We start from the raw sequence: 12,741 nt of genomic DNA, 5'->3' as shown, positions 1-12,741 counted from the left end.
ACTCACTCTGTAGACCAGGCTGGCCTCGAACTCAGAAATCCGCCTGCCTCTGCCTCCCGAGTGCTGGGATTAAAGGCATGCGCCACCACGCCCGGCGACAGTGAACTTTTGAAGGCAGGAGACAAGGTTAGATTCAATGACTCTCCACAGAACTTGGCTCCTCAAGCCTCCAGCTTAGTAATTCCAACATTCTAATAAACCTCAAAGCGGGAATCAGGACACCATCCCCAACCCTCCTCTCCATCACCCCCCAACTCGACCCCAAATCCCAATCCTTGAAACTCAGTTCTCTCTCTGTTTGCCCTGCACTGCCTTTGGCTACCTCTATGCCCTCGCTAGCCCTGCAGAAGCCACCTTAGGGATGTCCCACCTCACGGCATGGCTCCATGCCCACACACTTGCCTTCTTCCCTGGTTGGTTCAAACTCTCCCCTCACACACTCCTGGAGAGTCACATAAACTCCCCATCATTTGAAGCACAGAAAGACAATAGACAATACTGTTTTCATCTCTGTGCCTTACTCTCCATGTGACCTTAAGCAAGTTACTTGGTCACTCTGGGACTGGATTCAGCCCACTCTAAATTAGAAAACAAGACTAGTTTCCTCAAGTGCTATGATTTGGTTGGTAGGGACTTCCAAAAGCTTAAGTACCTTGATATCATTATTATTATTATTATTATTATTATTATTATTATTATTTTGATACAGGGTCTCACACTGTATGTAGTCCACGCTGGCCTAGAACTCCCCATGTTGTCAGACTGCCCTCAGACTTGCAGCAATCCTCCTGCCTTAGCTTCCCAAATGCTGAGATTACGGGTATCCTGATTACGGGTAGGCTGGTTAGGATTAGGGTAGGCTGGTGAGGACTCTGAGATTACAACCCAGTAACAGAAACCCAAATACTAAATCCGTGTGGAGTTCTTCACTTAAAGAGAAATGCTAGCTTACACCCTGGTTCTGGAGTGAAGGAGCTGTGAAGAGAGAGTGGTCTCCCCGCCCTCTGTTTTCTGTGGCTGACTTTCCATCTGCCTGCTTGCTGACTGAGGAAACACTCCAACAGCAGCCTGTATTTGAGCCACCTGCTCATTGAGCGACCCTTGAGCAACCCCGTACCTCTCTCAAGTAGTGTGTCATGAACCCATCAATGATGCCGTCTTGCTCCAAGCCTATGATAAGGTTCACCACACTGGTAAATCCAAACACCGCATACACTAGAACAAAGGAAAGAGAGCTGAAAATGGGTGCCGTAAGAGACAACCAGGACAGGGCGTCCACCAAGTGTCCTAGAAGATGCTGTGGGCGTCACCTACACAGAGAAGCAGGCTGCGTCTGCTTCACATCAGCTGAGCATTTGTCTGTTGTCCAGGACCTCTCCATACCTATCCAAGGCTCTCACTGAGGGCACTCACGTCAGGGAGACAATCCCAGTGTCCCAGAAGACTCTGCCAGGTGACCCCACTATCCTCACTGGCTTCGAGTGAAACCCACATCCCACTTGGGCAGCAGGAGATGTCCCTGTAACCAGGCAGACAAAGAGGCCCTCAGGTGGTCTAGAAAAGATGGGTCATCCCAGTGTGGTATGCGGGACAATTAAGAGTATGTTCCTCCGGGAGGTCCTCAAGACAGGTAGCTGATATGTGACAGCCAACCGCTTTCAGAAGAAAGGCAGTGAGTTTTACAAATGCACATGAGATGGCACAGCTGAAGATGCAGGAGCCAAGCTGCGTTGTCTGAGGACTCCAGCCAGTTGTACAAGACCCCTAACTAAGCTTTACACACTATGAGCACCCACCAGCTGCGGACCAGAGCTTTTTAACAGCTGGCGAGCCCACTCGGGGCCTCTCAGTCTAGAAAGAAAACTGCATTTCCAAGTTATAATGAACTGGCGTCTGAGCCAGTGGAAGGGGCTGTAGAAAACCCAGTTGGTAAACTGGGAAGCTATGGAAAAGCAAAAAGAGCATGGGAAAGCTACATGGTGGGAAGCTGTCAGGAGTGAGGCGTCCCTGAGAGGGTTTCACCAGGCTCCACTGAGGCAGGCCCAAGGCTACTTCCTGCTGATGCACGGGTGAGTAGCCATGGTGTCTCCTGGAAAACCCATGAGCAACTGCTGAGCCATGGAGGGGTAGATACTGTCTTAGAGGTGACAGCCACAGAGCTTCTGCCTCCTAGTAGATGAGAAACCTTGTCCAAGGCTTGACCTCAAGGTCAAAGGGTCCTCCAGGCTCTAACAGAATTGAGGACACAGAAGTGGTTGCCCTGCCTCAAGGCCGGGGGACTGCATCAGTAGGTTAAATGTGGGCTCTCTGGGGGAGGGAGAGAAGAACGATAGACAGCAGAGGGAGTCTGGTCTGGGCCTGTAGGGTTTGGGGGTGGGACAGGGATAAGGACCCGGTGCTGACGTCAGAGAGGTGCAGCTAGACATGAGAGGTATATGGTTTCTCTAAGGGTCAGTTTGTGTGTGTTCAAACAGGGAGAAACCTGTGGGTTGCAACCCTTTGTGACTCACTTAGGACCATTGGAAAACACAGATACTTGCATTATGATTCATAACAGTAGCAAAATAACAGCTAGGAAATAGCAACAAGAAATTTTATGGTTGGGGGTCACCACACGAGTATTTAAGGGTCTCAGCATTAGGAAGGGTGAGTACCACGGGTGTGGACTGAGACACCGTACACTGAATTCAATGCCACATGCCAGCTGCCAGCTGAAGGCAGAAAGCCCAGCCAGGAGGCTGAGGTAAGAGCTTGCTGGGGGCTCAACAGAGTGCAGGGGAGGAGGCCCGCCTGGCCCTGCCAGTCACTCTCTAGCAGAACTCTATTTAGAAAGTAGATACCGCAGCCTAGAAGGGGAGCTGGGAGGGAAGAGCTTCTCCCGGAACAACCCTCCACTTCCGCTTTCCGTGGGCTCAGAGCAGTCACAGCTCAGAAGGGATTCAGACCCAGTGCCCGGCTTCCTGCCACAGAGTGGATACAAACCCTTCCCCTCTGAGGAAGCCGACCTACCGTAGAACAGAGGGTCCCTCGGTGGTTTTCTTCTCACAAGGACCCGAGCCAAAAGGGCCACCAGGAGCAGGATGAGGGCAGCAACCCCAACAATGGTCCAGGAACTGTGAGGACCAGAGCAGGGAGGCGGTCAGCAATCACAATAAACAATGGCGCCTGGAATTTCCTGGCTCCTGGATCCCAGCCTCAACCGCACTGAAGAGTCGCAACCCCATGACTCTCAGGACCAGAAACCCAGCTCATTCGTTTTCTCCTTCCCACCCATCCTGTGCACCCGCTTCTTCCTCATCCTCCCTTATCCCTAATCCGGCAGCGACATAGCCGCCTCTACCCTCCTGTTTCTCTAGCCCATTCCCCTGGAAGCTAACAAGCCTAAGCACCTAGTCGGCCACCTCCCCTGGGCCAGCGGTAAGCCCTCACACTGAGTTCAGTATGATTGCACATGCCCTCCAGGGAGATTGCTGTGCTTCCCCCATGCGGCAAGTCCCTTTACTGGCCTCAGAGAGACTCCAGGTGAACAAGAGAGGCCTCTGTCTACATGGAGAGACTTATCGCATAGGTTCTGAGCTCCACCTGCCTAAGGGCACCCCAGCCCTACAGAGATATACAGATTGCCAATACTGGCAGGACTTCCTACTCGGGACAAACACCTGCCTGGTTCTCTCTGTCATCCTGGTGTGTACCACCCACTCTCCCTCCACTGCCACTCAGAGAAGCTACAAGCACTGCTCCTCGGCCGGTACACCTCCACACCATGGCCTGCACTCGGAGATCTCCAGATAACCTTCATCGCATGCCTCTGGGAACGGGGGAAGACGATGGTAGAGGGAAGAAAGTGGGGATGAGCTGAATGGAAAGAGATGATGGACAGGTAAATGCACCCATTTACGTGGATAGGGGGTGGAGGGGCGGTCGGTGAGAGAGCCATAGGATGTACGGATGAGTTCTCTAATATCATGAGAAGGAGGCTGCGTCTGTGTGAGAGCTAAAAATAGGTTTCTGATGCCTCACACCAGAGCCTTCTCCATACTTCTCACAAAGGTCCAAAGCAGAGGAAGGAGAAGCTGTCATGGGTCACAAGCGTGATGCTGCTCTAAGATACCCAGGGAGGAGAGGAGCAGTTGGGTGAGCCATGTGGCGAGGGGTGAAGGATGAGCCCAGAGGCGGGTACTGGTCAGGAGACAGGGCTCTCTCTCTCTGGACACCAAAGGCTGAGCTCACAGCCAGCCTGCTCATGGGGCTGGACACTGATGGGATATGGCAGGCAGCATGAATGAGTTCAGGCTGTCCTCTCATGCTCCCTGCCTCTGAGGGAGGAAGACAAATGAAGAGAAACTGGGGCAGTAGGTCATCTCTTCCTCCCAGCCTGTCCTTGGAGACCCTCTAGGGAAAACAACACATGCCTGAGACAGACAGAAAGTCTAAGTAGGATTCCAGGTGATGGGCAAACGGAGCTTTGAATAAGCCATGGTTGTTAGCCTTGAGTGGTGGGAAAGATTACTGGGGCTCTTTAGTGAATCCTCTGGACTGCCAAACAGCCCTTCCTGGGCCACTCTCCTAACACCAGGCTAGCCCTCCCTCTCCTAACACCAGGCTAGCCCTCCCCCTTCCTTACCTAGCTCACATATATCCCAGATCACCTGCAAGGTTCTGTCCCCAGATCTCACCATTACTGAACAGAGGTGGCTGCATTGTGAGAGCCTCTAAATCCCTTGTTGACCATTCAGCCTATCTGATCACGCTGTTTCTCAGAGTTTCATAAAAGACCCCAGGGAAACAGAAGCCCAAGTTAAGAAAGTCAAGTGTAACTGAATGCCTGCTACACACAAGGCACGGGGCTGGGCAGAGTACCAAGACAGGCTGCAGCCTGGGAAGGTGAGCTCCGACCACAGGAAGGAACTCTGTGGGAAAAGTGAGTCATGAGGCTGAGGGGGCTCAAAGCAGAAGTCCCCGATTCGGTGAGAGGATGCACAAATGAAGAAGTGACCCTTTCATTTACTTAGGGCTGTCAAGCTAAGCGTGTCTTCGGCAACCAGCAACGGGGGGGGGGGGAGGAAGAAGGAGCAGCCACGGAGGCAAGAAGGTGGAGCAGGTGATAAAGATCAAAGGCAGTCAACGTTGGGGGGTGAGGGGGAGAGCTGGAGGCTCAGAGATGTGCAGGAGCTCAGGCAGGAGGGAGCCTTTGCCATTGGCTGTGCCAGAGTAAGCCAGCACCAGAGAACTCAGAGGAGGACATGGACACTAGAGTAGCTCTAAGACTCACCAGGAAAGGAAGCAGCAGGAAGGAGAAAGTGAAGTGCTGTAAGGGAGGTGTTATCTTATCCTGCAGGTCCAACTGTGCAGGAGGATGGGGGAGGGGGGAAGTGACTGGACCGAGTCCACTCCAGGGCTCAGCACACTGATCAGCAACACAAGGTGATATGTCATCAAATCCTCATCACAACCAGCAGCAGCCCTTCCTAAATTGCTCTTCCTGCAAATGCCTGCCCATCACATCCACTTCCTTCCCCTACCACGCTCACCCCCTTCCCTATGCCCTGCTCTGTTGTCTTCATAGCATGCTACTCTATATATCTGATGATGTCTGTTTCAATGCATCCGTCAGCCATCCCTGGCCGGTTCACAGCTGGTCCCCGGCTTCAGCAAGGGATCCAAGCACAGAGGTGTTCAATGAGCCTAGGTCCCTGTGCTCTATTGACAGGCACAAAACACCTGACTGCTCAGAGCTGCTGCTTCAGGAGATGTACCAAAGGCCAAGGGCAGAGGCAGCCTGTGTCTAAGGGAGCGTCTCAGTGCTCACCCATGCCGTCTGGATGAGGTGATGGCAGCAGTGAGAGAGAATCCACTGACTGCGTGCACACTCCGCTAGCAGTCTGGAGGTCTGACTCGGGTTGCAGGGTATAGACTGATGCAATTTCCTTAGCACCAACTGCTATGAAAAACACAGCCAGCCGGTTACTTCCTCCTCCAGCAGCCCACAATCAACTTCAGCAGGGCCGCCGCTGGCGCCTTTCCACTGACCATCCAGGCCTTCGGCTGCCCATGGGGGCTCGCCAGTCAGTGATCCCTTTAGAGAAGTGAAAGCCAAGACTGGGACCCAGAGCCCTTACAGAATTCTTCGCTTCCACCCGTTTCCTTAGCATTAAACTGATCACTGAACCGTTGCTCCCGGCCAGCATCGAACCTCTATCCCTTTCACAGCGCCCTTGCACCAAGTTCCCACAAGATCCATGAGGTGCAAAGACAGACCAGAACACTAAAGCCAGGTCACCCTGTTAGTAGTAAAGCCAGGCCCAGAAAGACATGGTTACTTCTGTTAGCCGCTCACAAGTTTCTAAAATTAAAAAAAAAAAAAAAAAAAAAGGTAAGTATGTTAAAGTCCATACATGGAAAGCGTTCCTTTCAAGTAAGGCGGTTCGTGCCTTCCGTGTTGCTCTGCACCCCTCTGGTGTCTGAGAGCCTCGGAGGCAGGGGCATTTCGGTATTGACCTTGGTAACATCAGCTACCCACCCAGTACTGGCAAAGAGCAGGCGCCCAGCTCTCAGACCTTGAACTGCCCTAGCCCAGTTGAGGACCTAGGGCCGGGTGACCCTGGTGCCTCCCTCATGCTGCGGGCGTGGCGTTTCTGGACGCTACCCAGTCCCAAAGCCGCGGTCCCGCGGAAAAGTTGCGGGCGCTTGTCGACCCCGCATGCGCTCACTCACTCGTGCTGGGCCGCCAGGTGGTTGAAGATGTAGGTGACCGGGATGGCTGAGAGGGACAGCACAAAAACCCCCGTGGCAGCAGAGGCACTCATTGCCACCTCCGAGTCGCTCTTCTTTCACCGCATCGCGCCGGGGGCCCCCTACCCCAGCTTCCGGCGGTGCCGCGCCCCTCGCCGCTGCCCTTCCAGGCGGCCCCTGGCCGCGTCTCCTCTGCGCGTCCCCGTCGCCCGCAGCTGCCCCGCGCGCACAGAGAGAGGCACCACCCGTGTGCTCTAGGGCCGCGGTACGATCCCCAGAGGCGTCCCCACCCGGCTCCTGCTAACGAACGCAAGGGCTCAGCAGCCACCGCGAGGAGACAAGCGCCCCAGGACGCTTGCTTTAATGGGAAAAGGAGGGGCCCGGCGAAGGACGCGGGTCACAGATGGGAGCTGGGCATCCTCGAGCTGGAACGGAGCTGGGCTGAGCCAAGGGCCAGCAGAGGGTGGAGCCAGATCTGAGGGTGTCAGAGCCCGCAGGCCCGCGAGATCGGCTCAGAGACCTGTGGGGACAGATGCGCCTGGAACCTTGGGAACAACACTGTGCCCCCCCCGCCCCCCTCCCTACACACAGCTGCCATCAACGTCCGCAACCAATGTTCCAGTGCCAAGTGGAAATATTTGTTTTCCACCTTGGTTGCTCACTCACCGGCCCTTGACCTTGATCAAGTTACAGAAACATCCTATATCTTTTCTCTGTGAAATGGGGATAACCTGCTCCCTCGTATGATTGTGGAAATCGACCGAGTTAATTAACAAGCGTGGAGTGCTTGCCCTACACTGCTCAGTACACTGGTCCACTGGTCTCTCTCTCTCTCTCTCTCTCTCTCTCTCTCTCTCTCTCTCTCTCTCTCTCAGCAGAACTGACCCTCGGAGGAATGTGATGTAGGATACTGAGGCAGCGGTCATTCCTCGCCTGGAATGTTCTTGGAGGCCAGGTTACCACCGGCTAGCCTGGCAGGTCCCGAAGACTAGGGCTCTTCGTGGAATATCCCCAGACGTCTGGGTGTAGCGCATGAGAGTGCTGCTTGAGCAGGATCTGTGTGGGTGGGCTCAGGAAGCCCCCTGGGCCTGAGCCCTGTTGGTATAGCCCGAGGGAAGGGGAAAGAAGTGGGCTCCGGAGCAACAGAGGGGGCAGCAGAGTGCACCTTCCTGTCTTTAGGTCAGAGGCTTACAGGTCATTTGACTCATTCTAAATGTGAGGAAAATGAACCTGCTTCAGGCCATTCGGTTGTTCCAAAGCCAGCAGCTCTCCTAATATCTGTCCTACCTTTTCTTGGAAACTCAGCCAACAATGGGCACAAAAGGGTAAACCCTCTGTCCAAACTGCAGCATCTCCAAAGCTTCTCCCAGAAGTCTCAGCGGGGAACTGGGACATCACCGTCTTCCATGATCGCTCCTCACCTTTACCACTTCCTTCATTCCCCAGAGCGCCTTCTCTCCTCCAGGCCATCTCCTAGGCCAGTCTCCCAGGCCACTCCCACCTCCTCCACATCCCACACTGAGCTGCTTTAGCCTTCTGGATGTATCCTGAGCCTCTGGCTGCCCTGGATCTTTCTTGTCTACCTAGACACTTGCTGCATATCATTTCTAGTCCTTCTAGAAACATGCTTGGCTTGTTTAAAATTCAAAATTATATTTATGAAAATAACTTAATAGAGGCTGGGGGTGTAGTTGATAGTGCTTGCTTAGTGTGCACAAATCTTAAGGCTCTGTCCTCATGCACTTCATGAACTGAATTTGATGGGGCACATCTGAAATCCCAGCGCTAAGAGATGGTGGCAGAGGGAGTCACTGGTTCAAGGTCATCCTCAGCTACCTAGTAAGTCTGAGGCCAGCCTGGGACATATGAGATTCTGTCGCAACTAACAAAAAGGTACAGGGAAATGCCAGAGAGTATGCCACATCCTGAGCTTCACGTCACCCACTCCAGGTGGAAACTGAAGTGTTGAGGGACAGAGAAGAGGAGGCAGAAGACGGGGAGGTGATCAGGCTTCCTCTCAGAAAACCTCAAGTGCAGGAAGCCACTTGTAAGGTCCCACCTGGAGAGGGAAGCATCTGAAAAGCCTATGGTGTGCACGGCTGCTTTCCAGAAAAAGAGGCAGCAAGAAGATCAGTCAGGGAGCCTCCACAATTTATCCTGGCGAGAGATGATAAGACCAGAACCAACCCAATGGCAATGAGAGGGAAGAGGAAGCAGATGTGAAAGATGCCAGGAAGAATGGGACAAAGTAGGGGGAGACTAGAAAAGAACGTGTTCTGGGTGTGTTGGGTTTTCAGTACCCACCGTGTCCCACTGTCCCAAAGGCAACTGGGAGTCTTGATCTGTTCCAGCAAAAGAGGCAAAGGCTGTAGATTCAAGTTTGGGTGTCATCAGCCTAGAGGTGGGGCTTAAAACCAAGACAGTGGATTCAACATAGAGAAAGAGTCAGAGAAGGGTAAACAGGAGCTATCTGAGAGAGGCCTGTGTGCATTGCCACCGGCAGACCAGTACCCTCACAGCTACCCTGACAGTACCATCAATTAACAGCCCACGGCTGAGTGCTGACAAAGCTGTATGACAGGCATATTGGAATTGTGTTTACAGTGCTTTATCTTGAAGATGACCACATGGATAGTAAGTGGCACGAAAGTCTTGCAGGAACTTCTCCTGGGCTTGTGAGCAGTCATATCTAGCAAATAGAAACTCATCTATAATAGTACCCTGTAGATTAAAAAGTAATCCCCATCCTTTGCCACTCCATGTCTGCTTCTCCATCTCGGGGTAACCAGGCCGGCTGGGCACCAGGCTGGGCTGGAGGGAGGGAAGCTTAGCTGGGCAGATGGGTGCAGGCAGGATTTTTGTTCAGCAGTGAGTCCCTGAGCACGGAACATACACCCGGAAAACGGCTTCGAAGAACTGTTTCAGTTATGGAGGTTGCGGGAGACAGCAAAGGCTATTTATACCTTTGGGGGGTGGTGAGTAGGGGCTTTCGGTCTGAGTGTATATCATTGGCCGAGACTAGGGTGCTAGGGATGCCTCATTTGCATAAAGAGGAGTTCCGATGCTGGACTCGACTCAACTTTGTGAGGGGAGTGACACCTCTGGTGAGACAAGGCTTAGGGGCACAAGGCTATATGCACCAGGACATTCAGGCCCAGGGCAGGGGAAAAGCAGTCCTACTCCCACCGATCTCAGGGCGAGATTTCCAGGGTTTGGACACGCCTCGACCCCCGCTCTTGCCCCAGGCCTGTTCCTCCAGGTCCCACGGCTCCACAGCCGCACAATCGATCCCTCCTGTAGACAAGTCCTAAAGACCATAGAGCCATTTGTGAATGAAGAAGCTGAGAACTCAAAAGAAGTTAGCTGACTTACTAAGAGCCGAAGGACAAAGAAGAAGGAGCGACAAATCCAGGCCTCCTTTCTGTTGCTCAGCATGCCACAGCCAGACAGCAACAGAACACTGGAAATGGCACCTCAGGAAACTGTGTGCATGCACCTCAGGTTTGCCTGGGTGACCCAGAGCCTGCCTCAGTACAGCTTAGTAATTTAAGTTTGAGAGAGGGACAAATTCTGCTTTTAAAGGATATTCAGGGATCTGGAGAGATTGCTCAGGAGTTAAGAAACCTGGCTGCTCTTCTTCCGTAGGACCCAGGTCTGCTTTCCACACCCATGTGGCCACTCACAACCATCTGTAATTTCAGTTCCAGGGGATCTGACGACCTCTTCTGGCATGTAAAAGTTTTAGATATGCAGATAATGAAATTTTTTTGTCTTATATATATTTTTTAATTTGCTTTTAAAGTAGTACCAAACCTATAAACGGTGAATGCTAAAACTACAGCTACAACCAAACCACAGACTGATTCCAAGTGTCCTGAAGGTAAAACAGAAATAGAAATCTGTCACCGTTTTTTTTTTTTGTAGCATCAATTCAACAACTGACTAATGAGAAATTAAACTGAAGGTTCCCCCTCGGTTTCCATCAGTGAGGCGAGATGAAAGCAAGATTCTGAGGAGCTTGGTCACATGGGAACTAAGAACTCATATTTATCAGCTCTGAGGTCTCACAGATGAATAGTCTTCTGGAAGGTACATAGAAAGCAGCCAACCTTTCACCTCTTACCCTCCCCCACTCCACCCCAGGGCCTTCCCTCTCTGTTTCTTATGGTTCATTTTTACCTGAATTTGTATGGCTGGGGATGTAACTCAGTGATAGAGCATGTGCCTAGCATATACTAGGCCATGGGTTTGAGGTCCAATATCACAAAGAGGAGGAGGAGGAGGAGGAGGAGGAGGAGGAGGAGGGGNGGAGGAGGAGGAGGAGGAGGAGGAGGAGGAGGAAGAGGAAGAGGAGGAGGGGGAGGAGGGGAGGAGGGGGAGGAAGGGGAGGAGAAGAAGAAGGCTGAGTAAGTGTTCTTACAGAACCTAACATGCTCTGGGCGAGTGTGCTTGAGGCGCCCAGAGTGTTGTTCTGTGGGATACACTGTGGCAAAACAAATGACATGAAAGTGATCAAAGTAAGGACTGTGTGACTCATGGGGTACATCATTATAAATAAGGGTCTTGAGGGAGGTGAAGTCGCTGTGCGTCCAGCCCCTCATGGCACCAAGCATAGAACATGCTCAATACTGACCGCAGAGGGGAAAGCAAGTGTGGGGGGGGGTGTGTGTGCCATGTATAGAAGTAATGTAGAACAGAGCAGTAAGAGAAGAAGATGAAAGCAGGCTGTAAAAGGTTTGCAAAGGTCCTAAGCAGTCACCAGTATAGGTCTGCAGTTTTGCCCTGGGTTTCCTAGCAACCAGAGCAAAAAAAAGAAACACAATCAGTTGTAACATTCACTGTGCCCATAAGATTAAGAACAGAGCAGTTGCTCAGAAGAATGCTTCCCTCAGTCTTCCAGGAACATTCCTACAGTAAATGTGGGCTCATGTTCTAGACAGCTGGTGTTCAGAACATCCTCAGGCAGGTGAGTGGCGTTTTGCCAAGTGTCACTCAGTATACTTGAGTGGTCAAAGCAATTTCATGGAGATAAGACCTCTCTGAACATGGAATCGGTTCAGAGGGAGAGTTTATAAAATCTGGGGACAGTAACATATGGAAAATACTAAATCTGGGGACAGTGATGTATGGAAGATACTAAATCCGGGGACAGTGACGTATGGAAGATACTAAATCTGGGGACAGTGACGTATGGAAGATACTTTTCCAGCAGTCACACCATCCACCACTTCCAGTTAAGTACAGGATAGACATGGCCACCTACCTGTACAGGGCACTCTCCTGCTTTAGGTGTCACCTTCCCCACAGAGCATGCTGGTAAGTTTCCTTTGCACAGTGTTTGCCATGCAAGCTTAGAGACGTGAATTTAATCCCCATAATGGTGGAAGCCTAGCACGGTGCTGTACACTTGTAATTTCAATGCGGAGAAACAGGCAGATTCCTGGGGCTCACTGCCCAGATGTCTTAGTCGCTATTCTAATGCTGTGTGAGGAGACAAGAGCGTGACAACTCTTATGAAAAAAAGCATCTTTCTTTAAAAGGAAGCCTCTCACCTACGCTTGTTACAGTTTCAGAGCTTAAGTCCATCAACGTCATGGTGGGAAATGTGGCGGCATGCAAGCAGGTGAGGTGCTGGAGGAGCCGCTGAGAAGAGAATGCCAGGAAGAGGGAGGCCTGCCTGGGCTTTCGAGATCTCAGAACACACTCCAAGCGACACACTCCCTCCAACAAGGTTACACCTTCTCCCTCTTAAATAGTGCCACTCCCTGTTGACCAAGCATTCAAATACATGAGCCTATGCGGCCATTCTTGCTCAAACCACCACCCCAGCCAATCTAGCCTAGTCAGCAAAGTCCAGGCCAGTGAGAGACCCCATCTCCAATAACAAGGCCGGGAGGGGCTTCCTAAGAAATGATACCCAAGGGGCTGGTGAGATGGCTCAGTGGGTAAGAGCACCCGACTGCTCTTCCAAAGGTCCGGAGTTCAAATCCCAGCAACCACATGGTGGCT

At 52.1% G+C, this 12,741-nt stretch overlaps 1 protein-coding gene across 2 annotated transcripts in view; it reads right to left on the bottom strand.

Moving 5' to 3' along the window:
- Tm6sf1 (transmembrane 6 superfamily member 1) overlaps nt 1–7,254 on the bottom strand; it is a 25,026-nt gene extending 17,772 nt beyond the window's left edge. The window contains exons 1-3 of one of the 2 annotated variants that reach the window (XM_021221731.1): nt 6,715–7,254; nt 3,010–3,113; nt 1,118–1,215 (exon numbers count right to left, since the gene is read on the bottom strand). In XM_021221731.1, the coding sequence (XP_021077390.1) occupies nt 1,118–1,215; nt 3,010–3,113; nt 6,715–6,806 (294 nt within the window). In that variant the 5' untranslated portion in view covers nt 6,807–7,254. The remainder of the gene's footprint in view (nt 1–1,117; nt 1,216–3,009; nt 3,114–6,714) is intronic. The other variant, XM_021187001.2, reaches the window with a different exon arrangement.
- Nucleotides 7,255–12,741: the final 5,487 nt, after the last annotated feature.

This window comes from Mus pahari, chromosome 1 (assembly GCF_900095145.1).
Source record: "Mus pahari chromosome 1, PAHARI_EIJ_v1.1, whole genome shotgun sequence".
Classification (NCBI taxonomy): Eukaryota; Metazoa; Chordata; class Mammalia; order Rodentia; family Muridae; genus Mus; species Mus pahari.
This window is presented reverse-complemented; position numbering and strand designations above follow the sequence as displayed.